At 38.9% G+C, this 20,222-nt stretch overlaps 1 protein-coding gene across 1 annotated transcript in view; it reads right to left on the bottom strand.

Moving 5' to 3' along the window:
• LOC139453182 (ankyrin repeat domain-containing protein 55-like) overlaps positions 1-20,222 on the bottom strand; it is a 49,968-nt gene that overhangs the window by 11,566 nt on the left and 18,180 nt on the right. Inside the window, exons 6-7 of the mRNA XM_071234812.1 lie at positions 5,712-5,840; positions 515-699 (exon numbers count right to left, since the gene is read on the bottom strand). Coding sequence (XP_071090913.1) covers positions 515-699; positions 5,712-5,840 — 314 coding nt within the window. The remainder of the gene's footprint in view (positions 1-514; positions 700-5,711; positions 5,841-20,222) is intronic.

A 20,222-nucleotide genomic window follows, 5' to 3' on the forward strand; every position in this document is an offset into this window, starting at 1 on the left:
CGTTAGAGACAACTAACATGAATATCGTGCAATGGTTCCAACCTGGCTGATTGCGTGGGTCGTTGCATCAACTAAACATGCCCAGGCATGGATATCTAAACATAAAACCTCAACGCCATAGAATAACCAGTTCCATTGGGCTTAAAAGGCAAAATAGCGGTGACAATTTTGTAAATGGATCAGTGAAAATTATTCATGACATAAGATGTTCGCGAAGCAATTGCCCCGCTGTACCGGTAGCACCCGCCACTGACGCAATTTGCATAAAAAAGTGCCTGTCGTCACACAAAAAAACATCGGAGTCATGACAAAGCTTTTTCTCTGGTGTGAAAAAAACACACATTATTTGTCATCGCCAAGCAGGGCCTTTTCAATCAACATATCTACCTATAAAACATACCCTTGCTGTACGACACTGCCTTATTTATGTCTTTGAATCATACTTCTGTAATACAAGACACTGCATCAGGATCGGTTATGATAGTCGTGCATCAAAAGGTCAGATTAGATTTACCTGTCGTCTGGATCTAGAGCCTCAAGGTCACATCCGGGGAATCCCGACAACAGCTGCACGATCTCCGCGTGACCAGCTGCAGCTGCAAAGTGTACAGCTGTCTTCCCTGAATGGTCTGCCAAGTTAATTAGTTCAGCCCCGTCTGTACTGCTTGCAAGAATGTCACAACTTTTCTTACTGCCGTTCTGAAAAAGCACCAGACGCCATGACACTCCATGCAATTTACAAAGCTTCTGTACCCTCAGCTGAAAATGACGACGGTAGAACAGCTGCTTCCCAAAAGACAATTGAGCACAATGTATGAAACGATTCGGTGTTATCTCCAGCCCTGACGTGGTTTGAAAAGCAGCCTAAACTATAATATTAACTTACCCATTGTTATTATATGTATGTAACCTGAATGCATTAAACACACGTTGGCATTGATTCAAGAACGTTACCCATAGTCATGTTGTCGTGTAAACTTGACATCGCTATATGGCTGCAATAATGAGTGAGTGAGTATGGTTTTACGCCGCTTTTAGCAATATTCCAGCAATATCACCGCGGGGGACTCCAGAAATGGGCTTCACACATTGTACCCATGTCGGGAATGGCTGCAATAATGCCGATGCGACGTTAAATTTTAATTTTTAAACTCACTCACTCACTGATTAACTTGGCAAACTGGTTTAACAGTTTTTTGTAGTAATATATCCGTCTAAATGTGTACATTGTGTGACGTTACTACCTATACCTGACTTACTACAACATGGAAATAATTAAGCATAATACAGCTATATTAATTAATTTTGATTTTTGATTTATATTGATTTCTAAATAAGGCCACAAAACATAATCATAAGAATCATGATGATATCTACGAAAAGTCTGTACGATTCCGACTACATAATTAGCATGTGTTTAGGAATCACTATCAAATAGTGATGATACAAGGTCAGCGTTTTCTTCCCCACCGGTTGCATGGTCACAAACACTTGCAAAGGCAAATCAATTGTTCACCTAATAAAACACAGGGGAAAGCAAAACAAATGTACGCAAAGTGTTGTAGTGATGCTAAATGTGAATAAATAGAAACGACTGTAGCACATGAAAATTCGAGTAAAAATAATACCTTCCTTTCTAAGTTAACTTCATTAATGGCCCTTCTTTACATAATCCCTGCACATTTAATATACAACCTCAACGCACGAGAATAACCAGTCTCGATTATCCGCCCACACATATTCCATTTGGCGTGAAAGACAATAATAGGTGCAAAACATACGAATGGATCACTAAACATCAAACGTCAAATCATGATATACAAAGGGCATTTCATCAAACATTACAATCGTGTCTTACCTTACATAGAGAACATTCAGCAATATATCCAGTCACAACATGGTTTTGTATGTGGAATTGATGATATCTTTTCGGGTGTAAAATATACTAACATTTCTGTTTACACACTTATAACCTTGGTATGTCCACTAGTGTCTGTCCCAGTTGGCCGTATCGCATGGCTGAGCTACCTCCCCAGTTGGTAGGGACAGACTAGGCAGGCATTCAGGGGAACTAATAATAGAGAGACCCCTTGCGAGCTTAGCGTGACTTAACACGTAACCACTGACTGGAAAATGGCCGGTATTTAATACCAACAATGGCTACAGAAGGTATACAATATGGTCATTAGGTTTTGAAAGGAATTGTGTAACACGTCTTTTGAAAGGTGATATTTTATACTGATACGATTGATTGAGTGAAAGACATGTTGCAATTGCAGTTAGGAATGGATAGGGTTGACGTCGAAGTAGTGCAATTCTGTTGGTACAATTTTTTTTATATTTTTATTATTATTATTATTATTATTATTATTATTATTATTATTATTTATTTATTTATTTATTTATTTATTTATTTATTTATTTATTTATTTATTTATTTATTTTATTTTTATTGTTGTTGTTGTTGTTATGTTACATATGTAGTTCAGGAATACATTGTATTTCAAATTCCATGAAACAAAATGATCTCAGTCTGTCTTCAAATTGGGGAGACCCATGAACATTTTCACGATCATTGCATGGCAACCCCTCAGTCCCTCTACACACACCCTTCATTATATATCTCCACCCTAACCCCACCTTCTCCCCCACCCCTACCCCTACTCTCACCCTCATCCCTAACACATACCTCTCGTGTTACATCTCATATCATTCCTGATGCTGCGTTAGATGTAACAATGACTTAATAAGTTTCATCGTGTTATACAAACAGTGTGCTGTGTATTAATTATTAAGACCATTCCCCTCAGATTATTATCCAACGACCTATCTCAAGCGATAATTTGATGTTAAAATGGCATCAATCGATATACATGGTCGCAGATAATTGCTTCGCCTTGACGCGCTAAACAACGATAGGAAGCCGCTTATATAGTCGTTTACCTGAGGAGAATGAGGTACAAGCAGTTCGGCTGGATAAATAGCTTTGGCGGTATTGCAATAGCGTGTGGTTCAGCATGGTTTCCCCCCTGAGTTAACCAACGCATGTATACCAACACTGTCACAAAACGAGACGCTTATTGGGTATATTAAATGTACCGTACATACTGCAATAACCACTGATTTACACTAGTAGTTGTTACCACAGGCCGTGTGACCCGAGTCATGAAATAAACACGCCAATGTGTATGAAACTGCCGTATATTGGAAGCCAATAGGGCTTGGACGAGTCCAAATTTACTACCCAGGTACCCGACCCCCTATTACCCGACCCTACCCGGCTACCCACTGCAAGTCTCAAGAGTAAGGAACAAAATGTCTGATTGGTAATTGTTTTACCGCAGCCCTGGCTAAAACTATTCACATGCATGTATCAAACAATCAGATCATGCGTTCACTGAAGTTGACTGAAGCTTTATCTTTATTCAAACATATATACAAGTCAAAATGAATGTAAGCATCGTCAGAAAGAAATGCGAACATTAGCTACATGTAGTGTAACCACTGAGCTACAATAAGTTTTTGTCATTAAACAATATATCACGTGACTAACCACGGGTCCGGGTAGTCATGTGGGTACCCGGGTCCAACTCAGGACCCACCCGACCCGTCCCAGCTCTACAAGCCAAGCACTAAAATCGACATCAAAAGACATGTATTTGTAGACAGGGTAAAATATAAGCGGTAAAACCCTTTTTAATATCGTCAGAAATCTCTTCTAAAGGCAGACCGCCTCCGTGGCCTAGTGGTAGAGCGTCCGCTAGGAAAGCCGAAGGTCCGGGGTTCGATCCCCGGCCGCGTCATACCAAAAGACGTTAAAAGATGGTACTTGTTGTTACCCTGTCTGGCGCTCGGCATTAAGGGGATAAAACAAGGACTGGTCGGCTCGGAGTCAGTATACTGTGTCTGAGTGAGGTATTCATGTTAAACTGCGGCATGGTATCTCAGTGAGCTAGCACTATAAATCGGCATCAGTCCGGACTAGTACAAGCAGCCAAACATACACATGCACGTCGCTATGTAAGTGCAATAATCTTGGACGCGACGTTAAACCCCACTTCACCTCAACACACCTTCTAAAAGCACCGAATTTGGAAATGTCCTCCATATAACCCAAACCTTTATGAAAGCGTCACGGAGGCCTTGATTATGCCACTTTTGAACAAGAGCCGTATGGCGCCCATTAAAGTCTTCAGAATCAATAAAACTACAGTAAACTACGGTTATGAGTTCGTTATAACCGTAGTTTACTGTATGTTTGATGGTAGTTTTAATTGAGGCCACAATCGAGCATTTTTGACGTGGTTTAATACCTAAAGAAATAAGCCGGTCGTGCCCCAAACAGTTTGTTCAGAGATGTAACGCCTGTTGTTAAGAAGCCCAATGCATAGACCTATGAAATACCAAATGATGTGTGTATGATATCCTTTGTATACCATGGATGATTGGCTATGATGTGCGACTACGGATAAAATTACCAGAGAGGCACGATGACCCTGCGATTATACATGTAGGATTTGTACTGCTGTAGATTAAATCCTGCCGTGCGTAATCGGCATTACACAATCATGTGGTATATATCAGTAGTGTGTATTTCACCACCACTACATGGAGTATGATTACACTAACACCAATTATAAGACTGCTCCAAGATAAATTACCATCACTTCAAAGCTTGTATTACTGCAAGTGTTACTCTGAAAGGCCTCCTATTACAGAAGACATGCATGCAATAAAAATGTATGTTATATCAGTAGGCAAACACGGAACCAAATCAGTGATAATACAACGGTGACGTCAAAAATATTTCGGTAGGCATGTATGGCACCAAAAAGGTATGAATACATAAATATGCGTTATGACGTCAATAACAATATACCAGGTAACAATATACCAGTAACGAAAGGTAACAATATACCAGTGTGCATGGAATGACGTCAAAGGGTATTATATAACAGTAAACATTTGTGACGTCAGAGGGCATACTATAGCAGTAGGTATCGATGGGGTCTAAAAGTGAATAATATAACAGTAAGCATGCCAAAACGTGAAATATCACAGTAGACGTCAATAGGCGTTATACGGTGCTGAGGGGCGGTCGGGTAGCCTAGTGGATCGAGCGTTCGCTCGCCACGCCGAACCCGGGTTCGATTCCCGACATGGGTACAATGCGTGACGCCCATTTCTGGTGTTGTTGCCCGCCGTGATATTGCTGGAATATTGCTAAAAGCGGCGTAAAGTCAAACTCACCTACTCACTTATTCAAATATCACCCACTGTTCTATCATGACATCATTTCTGGTGTCCCCCGCCGTGATGTTGCTGGAATATTGCTAAAAGCGGCGTAAAACTATACTCACTCACTCACTATACGGTGCTGACTGCAACAGCGGTACCTGCACATTAACGTTGAAAAGGATATTACATATGCACACCACCGCAATTAAATCCAATATGACAATCCAAAACATATATCTTCTTGGTAAATCATAAACAGAATTCCACACTAAACAGCATACACAGCGTTAATGTTGGAATCAGAATTAACCTGCATCCTCTCCATCCTCTCCATCGTCAATTTCCCATCTGTTCTTGCCCTTTCCATCTCCTCTGCTGAACCAAGCCTCTAATCCCCATGTACCTGAGATAAAATGGTCTGAGTCTTCATGACTGACCAAATCTACCTGACTACATAAATACAGTCGACTTACCTGTGCAGCCCAGTGCATGGGCGTCTTTCCGTCTATATCCTGAGCAAATATGTCCGCCTGTCTAGCAATCAGGTCTTCTAAGTGGGTAGGGCGGCCGTGAAACGCGGCCCAGTGAAGAGCTGTCATTTGCTGCAGGTAGAAATAGGTAGACATGGATTATTGATTGCGGCAAGAAGCATTGTCTTACGACTCCGGCACGAACAATCAGCTCACCAACGGTGAGGTATACTGTTAGCGGGTATCACGCTCTTGTTGTTATGTAAGAACTAATAACGCCATAACGTGGGATGCTGTTTGTCAAGAAACGTGCTTATTTACTTATTACATTTAAGTTTTTTTATCTTGTATATGAAAGGTGAATGTGAATGATAGAACATTCAAGCCATACGCTTTCACTCCGTAACATCAATGCGTGATGCCATGCTCGGATTTGTCTGGAATTGAATCGTGCTGAAAATTGGTGGTAAATTATATATGACTGTTTAGCATCTATTTTGATAATTCAACCCAGCGTTGATGTCTTTCTACGCGTGCATGCTTCTTTAAAATATGTTGGCACGAAGGGATTTTTCAGGGCTTGATTGCAACTGAAGTACTTCCACATGCATGGATGCGTTTTTTTCACTCGAAGACAAATTCTTTGTGGTTTTGTCTGATTAACTGCGTAAGTTTCCTAATTGGGTTTTGTGAAAGATTCGACAACAGGTTCTTCAATCAACATGTGCTGAAATGACATTATATTTAATATAGTGACGTAACCTGAATATAACTTTGTCATGTCTGCCATTGTCAGGAAACAGTCTAGTGTATAGCTGAAAATTATTATAATATATATAATATAACAATGTCAGTATTACCTGGAACTGGATTATCGAGATCAAGTCTGTAGGGATTTACAAGGCCTGATTTAACAATGTCAGTATTACCTGGGCCTGGATTATCGAGATCAAGTCTGTAGGGATTTACAAGGCCTGGTTTAACAATGTCAGTATTACCTCGGCCTGGATTATCGAGATCAAGTCTGTAGGGATTTACAAGGCCTTGTTTAACAATGTCAGTATTACCTCGGCCTGGATTATCGAGATCAAGTCTGTAGGGATTTACAAGGCCTGGTTTAACAATGTCAGTATTACCTGGGCCTGGATTATCGAGATCAAGTCTGTAGGGATTTACAAGGACTGGTTTAACAATGTCAGTATTACCTGGGCCTGGATTATCGAGATCAAGTCTGTTGGGATTTACAAGGCCTGGTTTAATAATGTCAGTATTCCCTGGGCCTGGATTATCGAGATCAAGTCTGCAGAGATTTGCGAGGCCTGGTTTAGCAATGTCAGTATTAACTGGTTCTGGATTATCGAGGCCAACGGTGTCCGGACTAACGTGGTCTGTGGTATCAAGACTAACTCTGTCAAGATTAACAGAATCCTGATTAGTAATGTCCTTATTAGCAAAGCTAACCGTGTCAGCATTAACGAGGTCAGGATCCACTGGCCCCGGCTTAACGGTTCCGAGATTGTCATTGTCTGGATTAATGAGATATCAAATTTGCCTGCATTCGTAGTGACGGCAGATGACAACTGCTGCCGTAAATATCTAAAAATAGCTCCCGATGCTGTTTAATTAACAGAATTCACCTACCCTCTCATCCAAGGATGCGTATTCAACATGAATGAGCGAGTGAGTTGGGTTAAACACCACTTTGAACAGTATTTCAGTTATTTCACGGCTTGGCAGTTACGTGTTGGAGGAAACTGCGAAGTGATGCATCTCTCAAACGTTTACCTCTTTGGTGAAACCCTCGAACACAGGTATTGTGATGATAAACATAGAAACATAATCCGGGCGAGTAAAGATTCGAACCCACGACCATAGGTTTTTGGCGTGCCCATGGCATTCAGTATGAATCTATAGTGCAAAACCGTTATTTAGGACAGTAGTGTCCCCAAAATCGTTAGGATTAACAAAGTTCTGGAATACTGAATCATGGTTACTGAATACTGTGACGGTCATTTTCTTCTCAGTTGATTGAACTTTTGCTCAAATTGATGATTATTGCCAATATTGTCAAAATGATAAAATATTATTTTTGTCAACATATTTCCAACTTGTCTCAAAGCTTCCGCAATTCAGCTGATCACGGGGTAAATACGTGTTTTTCTTAGCTCCCACCATGGGGATCTCTCTTTCCCAATACAGAGCTAAAATAGGACTGTTTGTACAACCAAACAAAGCGAGAAGAAGCATGAAAGGTATCAAAATTAGCAATAAGTGTTTCTCGATGTGCCTACGGGTTCTGATCTGTCTGAGTTTGCTACTTGTAGCAGATGGTTGTGTCGAGACAAACCCAGGCCCACCTAAGTCCGGCCCCGCACATAACACCCGAAATCAGTCAACTTTGTCCGTGTCTGAAAGAGGACCGATACAGATATCGGCAACGGAAAATGAAAACAGCGACTTGCACTGCAAACACGAAAACGTCGTTTTTTCCCGTATATGGTCATTGGACGGAAAAACGACTAAAAATTCATTAAAATTGATTAATTGGTCAGCGTCTAGAAAGTGTCCAGAAAAGGGTCGAGTTTTTCAAGCGTAAAATGGACGGAAAAACGATGCTTTTTGCTCCGCCTTGTACAACTGTTAACGTCCAATCAGATGGCGCTGGTCCCCCGACGCACGTGATGTCCAAGGCTTCCTTTCCGAAGCTTTAGGTTTCGTATTTCTGGCATGCCTTGCTCTAGTATCTGTCGCGCGCAGTGCAGCGAGATTTGCTGATAAGCTAGTTTTAGGATATGTTACATGTTAATGGAATTCAGACACGCGCCAAGAAGTCAAACCAAACAATGTTACTGAGTTTATTGTGGTAACGGCTATGTACAGTTACCCCTATCGGATAATGGGTTGTGTTTCATTTGGTTATAACAATAACTAATTTTTTAATGTGAAGTTTACAAGATATACGACTTGGGCACGAGGTCGGTCACATGACGTTCTTCACGTGACTGTATTCTTGAAAAGGCGTAAACACTGACTACTTCCACATTCCTGGGGAAAATCCTTGGAATTCCCTGGTACGAATTCAAACAGAAGCGTGGTTGCAAGCCCATTTAAGGATACCCTCGCTGCAACCCATCCCAGAGAGAAAAAACACGAAAATAAATCCAAACTGTCGCAGTGACAATTTACAGAAATCTATGAACTTACCTTAGTATCTATTTGACACATCTTCACAATCACCTTTCAATGATCGGCCAATTGATCAGTGATGCCAAAGGCTTGAAATAGCCACAGGTTAATTAACAACTTCGAAAATATCTCCCGTCCCGTTTATCGTGTCGGCCATTTTGACGTATTGTACTTGATGTAAATGTATTACGACGCTCTGTCATTGTAATTGACTTACTGAGGTAATTCTGCAAAAGATCTTCTCATCTAATGAGGATATTGTTTGGAATATATTTCTTGTAAACCTACTAAAACATATGTTCCTCGCTTTGGGGGGAACTATTTTATTCCGGGGTGGCCCATTAAATCTAGTAGTAAGTCAAGGCACCATGCGTGATCTGTTATTTTATGTGTTTAAATTACGATTTGGGGCGTTAATAAAATACACTGACGCAAGTATATTCTATTTAAATCATTTGGATAATTGAATATGCTTTCTTTTACATATTACATAACATCACTGCACAAAATATGAACAGTTGCAGTAACACACTACGGTAATCGCATTAAACATCATTTTCAACTGTACAGTATTTCAGTATTTCAGTTATATCATGGTGTATCAGACTGATGTGGGATAAAAATCCGAAGTGGTTCAGGTCATCCAATGGGTGTTCGGGAAAAGGTGAGCGTATCCTGCCACACAAGTGGCACCCGTCACAAAACATGCAAGGACAAGTCAGTTGTTCACCTGAACAAAGCACGGAAACACACAATGATGCCCGTCCTCAGTTTTACCGAGCATGTAAATTATTTTGTCCGTCAAAAACATGGACGAGTATAAACAATATGTTCATTCACGTAATACATGTCATACATTTGACAAAATGTATTGACTCGGAGCATTATTGTTAATCACAGCGTATGCAGTTGAACTCATCACCCATCCCATTATTGATAACCCTTCTTGAAGATCTATGAAATCAGAAGCTGCAACACTCTATCTTTTAACTGGCATGTCAGACTTCTATTTCATTACTCAGTTTTATTTGCACGGATTACTATGGAAGGGACATTGTCTCGTTGTCGCATTGTCGCATTGACGCCTTTACAAAAACAAGCAAAACGTGTCAAAATTAACAAAAGCGCGACAATTGGCCATTTGTCGCATTGTCGCGTGTTCGCATTGTCGCTCTTTGATAATCCTTTTCTTTATTTTACAAAAGGGCGACGATGCCGTAACGCGACATTTTCAAGGTCAAAATATGTCTCGTTGTCGCATTGTCGCCCCATCACAAATGTGTATAAAAGGCGTAAAGTTCAGTTATTGTTACAGTTAGGAAGTTCAACCTGATAAATGTACGTCTTGAAATGAAAACACAAGTCCGTCCGCGAGTCCATAACGTTTTATTGTGAGCTCTTCTCTAAAAGTGCTTAGTGTTCAACTCCCAGTTCCAAACACGTAGTACCTCCTCAATAATCCCCATACCTCCAGTGCAGTGGTCTTCCGGAAGATCTTACTCTTGACCGTATTAGACAACTGACGAGTGCACGCCTGACCTGTGACCTCGTTGCAACCCTCGTGATGTGTTTGCCGAAGGGAGAGGTGTAGGAAATGTGTGCTCCAGCCCAGCGCAGAGCTCGCGACACACTGTATACTGATGTATACAGTATTTTGCAGTTGATATACTGTATACTGCATGTGATACTTATTTGCGGACATGTTACAACTTTCAAGATTCAAGATTCAATTTGCATATATTTCATATACAACAGACCGCCGTCATATATCACTGGAATACTGCTGAGAGCGGCGTTAAAACAAATTGTTTTCATAATGGAGCGCTGCAGTCATTTAAAATAGAACCGTATACATATGTACATGTAGTACCAACTCACTCTATTTGTTTCGAATATTCAGCAGAAAATATATTATTAACCAGGTCTTTGGGAAAAGATATCAAATTTTTATAAGCAGCCACATAGGGATGACAAAGGACCCCTCGCTGATTAGGTTCTTGTTTACTTAAGAGCAGAGTTTGCCATGTTAGATGATATAACCAAAATCCAGGCGCTCCGGCGGGGGGCAAGCTGGTCTTGTTAGTGTATGGTATGAGCTGTGACGTTGACCCAAGAGAATAATGTAAAACATGAGACCAACTCAAGTCTATAATGATTGGGAAAGTCTAGATTTCCACAGCTCTAGCCTGAAATTAAGAATTATTCTATGCTCCATTTTAATTGTATTATTTTCATTTTGTAGACATGGATGGACCAACCAGGAAAGAAATTGATGGAATATTAATATCACATGTTACCACTGATCCAGTTAAATTCATCACACAATAATACATTAGTATTTGACATTACGGCCTTTGACTATTAGGGCATGATCATGTACATGTTCATTTTAGTAATGTACATACCAGTCAACTTGATTATAATTTTTATCAAAGTGTAGCGCGGCATCAACGGTTACTTTATTATATCCTCACTTGTCATCGATGTATTGACATCGAACAATGGACGGCAATTCGAAATTCTTATGGATAGCTTCAATAGGGACAGCGCCGGTGTCAGTACAATTTTCCTAGTTAAAATAAGTATCTACAAAATATAATCTGAAGCAGACAAGAACAATATTTTTTTTTTATTAATGCTTACTTTCATGGATAGAATTAAGGCAATCTAGGCTTGCCAAATCGTTCTAGACTTGAGCTGGATTCCTTTTAAATTTATTCTGTATGGTCTGGGAGACGAACGGGCGTCAGTATCGCATGGAGAACTGGGACAGCCTTAATCAGTGTAATCGGATATGTTGTGGAGTTTCGGTTTTGGGCTGTTTGCTGAATATATAGAATTGCGAGTTATGTATACTCTGTATTCTTTCGTCATGGTAGCATATATATTTTCTATGTTGCTTTTTGAATTATACACAAATAATGAGAACTACAATGTAAACCTCTCTCTGGAGATATGCAATAATACTACTGAAGGGCATATCTGAAAAATGGGACTTCTCGACAAATATTTCTTTCTTAAATACTACCCGTTACAGGTATTCTGATCATTATATCATACTTTGTACAGTTTAAAAGTCAAATAATGGCAAATTGTGTATCTTTCTACATTTTGAATTAATTATATTTTCTGAAATAAAACCTTAGCATCAGATAGTGATATACACGAATATGATCTATACTATTATAAATGAATTATCAATTTCGTATTATGAATTAGATAAACAGAAATATGATAGTAAAACAAATTATTTTAATCTATTCTTGTGAGTAGGTAACGAGAGATCTAGGCAACGCACTAACGTAGCCATTTATGAAAAATGAAATATTAAAAGTTTAGGGGTTTGAACATGCACATTGAATGACAGGGAAGAAAGCAACGCAATAATTTAATTATGACCAAATTATGTTATTAAAGTAACAGAATATTTAGAAAATATAAGTTTAATTTCTCATTGTTGGAAGGTGTTTAATAATTATATAGATTTTGTTTGATTGTTTGTTGTTTAACGCCGCACTCAGCAATATACCAGCTCTATGACGGTGGTTCGTAAATAATCCAGTCTGGACCAAACATTTAGTCATTATCATCAAGAGCACCGATCTACGCATTTGGGATACGATGACATGCATCAACCAAGTCAGCGAGCCAAGTCGCCTTCGTAGAAGCATGGGTTGTTGAATGCCTATTCTAACCCGGATCTTCACGGGTATTTTTTTAAATAATAAAGTACAATGAAATTCTTTTTTTTATCAATAATAAGTGTGTATAAGTAGATGGATAATATGTCCATACACGCCAAGTAAATGGTATATGCATTAATTTAAATGCAAATGATTCAATGATGAGTTCTTTCACAAGTCCATATTTCAAGGCATGTATTTGATATTCATAATAACTCCACAAAAGCTACACAATGGCAACAAAACGGTACCAGCATCACAGATACCAATAATACATGAGATACATATAATTACTTTAAAGTTAAAACATGTATCTAAATAGAAAATTAGAAGGATACACTTCCGACATTTATCGTATTTTGTTTTCGTTTGGAGAGAGAAGTTGTGATTGGTATCTGATGGGTGCAAACAGGTGTTCCCTTCCGCCCAGGCCTTGCGGCAATGCTATAGCCCAAAATGAAACAAGCCTTGTTCAACAGGTTCAGATTCAAAATTCTATCCCACTTGGGCTCCTTTTAAATTTAAATATAATTTCTCGTGTCGATATGTGTCAGAAGAAATGAAATATTACAGCACTGGTGAATAGCTTATATGCGCATGTCAGCGTCGATCCTATAATATCCTTTTTTGCAAAATACATATATACTGATGAATTAAGGTAGTAATACTACGCAAATATATGTCCAGATGCATACATCAGTATCATCTCGTGATCTTAATTCGTGCTTTGAGCCCTTTTTCTACCGGAGATTCTGGGGTGTTACATCACACCAGAAAGTCAGGTCCAAATTCAAGTCATAATTTCATGGTCCGTCTTGTATGTTGGAAACCAATATCGCAATATGGCTAAATATTGCTGAACGTGGTATTAACCCGATTACTCACATAATTATTCCATTTTCTACAGTCATCTACAAACACTATCTTTAAGGAGGTATATCTGTATCATCCAAATGTCCATACATATATGTCCACATTTATATGTATAAAGCAAGTCGTCCTGCACTCTTCCTTAAAAGATAAATGTTAAGCATTTCCTCTGTATGGATTTATATAATGTAATATCGTTTTAATGTAATGCTGATGCAGTAAACGTACCACAGACCTAATGCTAGAATAACATCTAATTTCTGAAATGAACATATTTTACAGAAAAAAACAGTTGTTTAAACAATACTTATAAAATATAAGAACAAGGAGCCAAGAGCCAAATATTGGGCTGTGTTGGACATATTTGTTTCGGGGTCTTATGACAGACAAACCTGATGCCTTTAAGTATAAAGATAAGTAAGTAAAGATGTTGTACATATTCAAATATGTTCGTGATTAACCCAAATTTGAAAAATATTGAAAGATGAGTGGTAACTATTTATGCCATTACTTCAAATTAGAATGAGAGCACATCAGGAAAGCATGGTACTTTAATATACGTATCTTGTTAACCCGATATTCTTTTTTAAGTAAGAGCAGCATGTATATCGAGAGTATAGGTTTGGTGCGTGACCTTTCACACAGTACTTTCAGAAAGTGTGCATATTCTGTTTATCGGCAATAAATAACATAAGACGATTCATACGGGTAAATACGATTTACTTCAGAACTAGTATAGATTATTTAAGGTTAGGGGGAAATGTATGTAGTTAACAGAACTTTGGCCGGGTTTGAAGGATTTGGGTCCTGGCTTGGGCTTTGTGTTGGACGTGTAGACGGCATTTCCAGGTTTGACGTATCAATGACAAAAATGATATCAGATGCAATTCTCTGCCTTTTCGGGTGAACGATTGGCTTGCCTTTGGATGTGTTTGTGGCGGGTGCAACTAGTGGATCGGAATGAGCTCGCGTTTTTGCGAGCATCCAATGTCATCATTTATTATGATGAATCATGAAACATGATCCTGATGTTGTCGCAATGGTGCAGTTGGCGCTACTTTAATTTTGGCAAGGGTTTCTCATGATAATGGAAATGCTTATGTCGCTTTTGTTGACCGACAAACATGAAAAGATATAATGTTAGTGTATATGGTCATGTTATTAAGAAACAAACGACGAGTGGGAGTTGTTTATTGTACGATAAACAAAGACCGAGACTCGTTTATTTCTATATGAGATATCAACATTACGTACAGCCTCTTTTAGGGTGTTAAATTAGGAAAAAATACAAGCTTTACTATATTTACCCGTACTTAAATAATGATGATTCCTTGAATAGAATCCGACAGCGGCCATGCTAGATAAATCCATTTTAGGATTTGAGTTTGGTCCCGCATATTCTCACAATTTTCTCGTCAATCATCTGTACCTTTTCTCCCAATACCGATTGTCATATCACTCTCATTTTCGGATTCTCCAGTAAAATTTATTGGGAACAACTCACTAGACACATACCTCTCAAAAATAAGGTCAAATTTACAAATTTTACTTTTCAAGTTGCGAGTGCATGTTCGAATCTCAATAAATGACGTCATGATAGAACAATGTTTTATCGTGAAATAAATATCGCTTCCTTCTTTGTTCTTTGTGATTTATCGCGTAGCTATCTTATATCATCAAATGCCAATTTCTAATTGCTTTATCATGACGTATCCGTGTCATGTAGCAATAACATACACAAATATCGTTGACTTCGACGTTAAAAAATTGTCTCATGAAATATGATTATCCTCTTGTGTGCAATATTTCTGGTTGATAAATCTAACATATTCTTACTTTAAGAATAGCGACTATACATTATTATATATCCCTTATCAGGTCTCTGTAACATTTGCAAAATGATACAAATATAAAAATACAACTGACCCTAAATGTAATGTTTTAATATCCTTACGTTGCTGAGTGCAGCATTTAACAATAAACAAACAAAACATAATATCTTTAAGAATTATGTTAACAATTCCGATGCTAAAAATAATCTCACAATCTCCATACCTCTTTCTCTCTATGAAAACATAATAACTTTTTTTTAATAATCTGAAGGAATAATAATGGCAATACTATCATAATTATCATCATTATTTATGTTACTTATCCTCAAGTGATGTAGTCCTCCACACTATACATTTAGTGAAGAAGCCCATGAACATATGAACTATGTAACATACATTCATGGAAATTAGATGAACAGTTGAAGTTAGCAAATGATATTATTCGGTCGAACGTCTATCAGCCATCTATTCTATTCATGAAGAACATTTCACGTGGGACCAACAGAGGTAATTATGACTATCGACTTGCTAATTATTTTTTATATTCATGCCAGCTCAAACGATCTGTTGGCTTGATTTATTGTTATGGTATCCACAAAATAAGTAGGATCCGATTTTGTTGAAATAAAACTGAATGATATTTGCTGTTTACATATCAAAGTTTGCCAAATTGTTACAAAATGTTTTCCCACAGCAAGGCCACGTATCCCCAACATACTGTGCTAGGCACTGTATCACTGGACTGAGGGAGGGCGGTATTCCTCCTTGTGGGTCACCTGCTTGTCAATATGGGACAGGAAAACTGCAGGGGGTGAGGGCAGTTAAGTTGATGGTACAGACAGATAAGAGAGATCATTTTACAAAAGTGAAACCTCAGTCCACAAAGGAAGAGGCGAAAGCTGAAACTTGGTGTGGTTTACAGAACAAAGGCAGTTATTTCTAGTTTCTTACTGACTCTCGAAGATACATTTAATAAAACAATTAATGTGTGTGTGTGTGTGTGTGTGTGTGTGTGTGTGTGTGTGTGTGTGTGTGTGTGTGTGTGTGTGTGTGTGTGTGTGTGTGTGTGTGTGTGTGTGTGTGTGTGTGTGTGTGTGTGTGTGTGCGTGCGTGTGTGAGGCAGAAGAAGAATTGTACACCATAAAAATGGCTACGTATGTAGTTGGGGTAGATATGTTGAATGCCCGGCCAGTATGACCTTTGAGTCACTACAGTTGCAGTCATTAAAATGCGTAAAACAGTATTTGAGTGAAAGAAAACACTATAAGTGAGTGAAACAAAAGACCTCAGTACAGGCACACCCAGTCCCCCAACCCCAAGTCTGCATGTATCAATACTCATACCTGCCACATCCTCAACCACTTAACTTACTCACACAATCATCTGACAACATGTTCGCCAACCCTCGTATCACAACGCATGCACGCATGCACGCACGCACAAACACACACACACACACACACTCACACATCACATTCTTCTTTCCCCACCATTATGTCTACGTCAGCCATCATGGATCCATGCGCATGCTTTCATACATAATCCATCCTCCCACCATTCCCCAACATCCATCGAACTATAACTATATCCGCCCTCATGTATCGGTATTCGTGCTTTCATACATACATACACCCCCCTACCATTCCCCTACATCCATCGCAGTATAACTATGACTATAACCGCCTTCGTGCATCCGCACTTATGTTCACATTGCATTGCATATGCATCGAATTACACGTTTAAAATATCGTAAATATTTTACATGTACATATTATATATCAGCAAACAGAGATTATTATAACGCAATAGATTTCATCCGTCAAAACATCACAGAAAGAGGGGCAGCCTGGAATTTTACAATGGCATCTGAATGCACTAAGACGTTCAACTGGTCAGGAGGTGAGAGTTGCCGAAGATTACGGTAAACTTCAGTTACAGATCTCCATTACGAATATCTAAAGTATGAATAAAGATCACAGCTTGCTATGACGTACTCCATGCCTGCAGAATTAGCAATGTCCTTAGCTCTAAATTGTATGTCTAAATGCTTATGTAGACAAAGACCCAAATGTATATAGGCATGACCATATTATATTCTACGCAAATATCACGACATTTAAAAACAAAGCTAGATTGAGTCTTTGAAGGGCATTAAGAACTGATACACACAAGGAAAAATATTTATGGATGTCAACGGAGGAACACTGCGTTTCGGAATATATACTTTCTCCTTCATCAGGTGCATATTATTAAATTCTATGAGGCAGAGAACATATATTTGTACCTGTAAGAACAACAAAAGTAAAAAGATAGCAAAGAAGGGAACGCAACAAGGGAAGCCAACAGATAACTGGCATGGCGCTGATTACCCCGCCTCCCGTTTGCCCATTGTCCATTTCCCATTACCAATCATTCATAAGTTAAGTTTTGGCTTTAATTTGTCCATTGATAATCAACCATCAACGTCTATTATCTCCACCCTAAAAATATGTAGTTTACTGAGAAGGTGGTATCCAAATATAATGTGTGTTACTGTTGACCACTTTCTTAAAGGCATTGTTGGTTCAAAGCTTTCGGTCATAGAAGCCGTGCCATTTTTCTCTTATCAGAGGAGTACAGAAAGTATACGTCATCTGGACTAACATTTTTGGTTCGGTGGCTGGGTTAGATCGCCAACTTTGTGTTCTGGCGATTGGGTGCCTCACTCACAGTGTGGGTTCAAATCCCGGACAGGGCTCAACCCAAGAAAGTACGAGAATCTGTACTTTACTCAGAAAGTGTTATCCCAATTATAACATTTGTTGTCAAGAAAACACAATAAATGTATATTCGGCTTTGGATGGGTAATGATATCACAGACATATACGGATATTGATGATGACTTGGAGGAGCTTCGTAACGCACGTCTTCTCAATTCAGGGATTGGTAAATCCAAATATGTGTGTGCGCGTGCGTGCGTGCGTGCGTGCGTAAATGTGGGCCTGTTGGATGTTACATAAAACATTCATCTTGAGCGGGATGGTAGTTCGAGTTGGATTAGCATGGTAACTATATGATCTTCTTTAGGCAGAGAATGCCGCGCATGAATGTATTGATGAAATTCCTAGGTACATGGGGCCTTTTCGTCCCCAGGAATACCCACAGTGGAGACTTCAATGGGGATAGGGTGTACACAATGTGCTACCTGGTAGATTGTGTGTCATCAGACGGGACAACGTCGGTCTTTGACTGATTGTGGCGTAAAACACACTTATTCATTTACTTATATCGGAAATTGAATGTTCATCTTAATTGTTATTGTTGAACATGTAATATATTTTTAAAGAAATAAAAGAGTGACATAATAACTACAACTTTATGTGAGCGCGAGTAGCTTTTTTGGAATGAGATGAATAAGTCTTATAAAGTTGTAAGCTTCTTCACAACCGTGTAACTATGAATTGACTTTATTGGGTAATCAAAAAAGAGATAGGACCTAAAATAGCCAAATTTCATACGATTTCACTTGTTCACCATCTTGGATGCAAGGCGAAAACATTTCAGCGCGTTTGAAGCCACTGAGAATGCCCCCTGCAGAGTTGGACGAACATTCTGCGGTGGCGCGGCTGAGTTGACCAGAGGCTATCAGCAGTATTTCCTGTCCAGGTTATTTAGGTCAGTTGTTTGTGTGTGTGTGTGTGTGTGTGTGTGTGTGTGTGTGTGTGTGTGTGTGTGTGTGTGTGTGTGTGTGTGTGTGTGTGTGTGTGTGTGTGTGTGTGTGTGTGTGCGTGCGTGTGGGGGGTTGGGGCGGGTGAGATTAGGGGGATAGATGACAGATTTAGCAACAAGTAAGGTCATCTTGAGTGGGAGGGTATTCGCAGATGGATTAGCATATGAACTATGATTCTCTTTAGGCAGAAAATGAGGATCCACGATGTTCGACCTGGTAGAAGTGTGTTATCAAACCTCACAGCATTGGTTTTTTGACTGACTGTAGCGTCAAAACAAACTCATTCATTTACTTGAACTGAATGTTCATCTTAATTGCTATGGATAGTCACGGAGCCATGATCCAGAGAACAGGGTGTTATTAGATAGAAATAAACTAAGTAATAATAGGATTACCAGAAAAACGGGGTTTTACACACAAGCCAATAAACTTCGCTCATTAACACCAGGGTAAGTCAGTACAAGATTGAAAACTGCCCCATAATTATGTATGACATGCTTGTCGGGTATTGCTACATATATATGTGAAAACAAAGTTATTAAAATGAAGAGCAAAACTGATGAAAGTTAACAATAAACGTGTATACGTGTTATATCGTCACTGCAAAAATAGTGATTGTTTGTCTTTAGTATTAACATTCAAATACGTTATATCTGTATTAGCGATATTGTCTTTGTTCCACCGGTGAGTCAGCGTTAGCCGTACTATCTCGTAGTATAATTGAATTTCTGAAGACATCACGATACAGTTTTTGCGATGCATCACGTCTGCACTAGCGCTTGATAACAGCCTTGTGTTTGGGCGTTTCAGTGGTTTAAATCGCTACTCTTGATATTGTTGATTAAACTTTGATACTATGAACAATATAATGTTATGTGAGAGGTTGACTTTAGAACGGTAACATACTAATAGTATATAGGATGACATAAACAGAGCAATGAGAAGTTCGTCCAGATTAGTGTATAGGCAACATTTAATAATTAAAATAATTACATTCAACAACTCCCCTTTTAAGTCCATTTTCCTGAATTATAAGTAAATGCAAGAACAATCGGCCGGAATACAATGTATAGTTCTTGTCCACTTCCATATGACTATATAGCATACAATAAGCTATCGGGTCCCGTTTAGATCGGTTTGGGTGGCAGCCTAGACAGCCAAAGAATAGTTTCATCTTGGAATCTCCCATATCACTGGGAATCCTCTTCAATTTAAATGGAGTTACTCGTTACGA

Source organism: Haliotis cracherodii, unplaced genomic scaffold (genome assembly GCF_022045235.1).
Source record: "Haliotis cracherodii isolate W230 unplaced genomic scaffold, xgHalCrac1.p SCAF_9, whole genome shotgun sequence".
NCBI classification, from domain to species: domain Eukaryota; kingdom Metazoa; phylum Mollusca; class Gastropoda; order Lepetellida; family Haliotidae; genus Haliotis; species Haliotis cracherodii.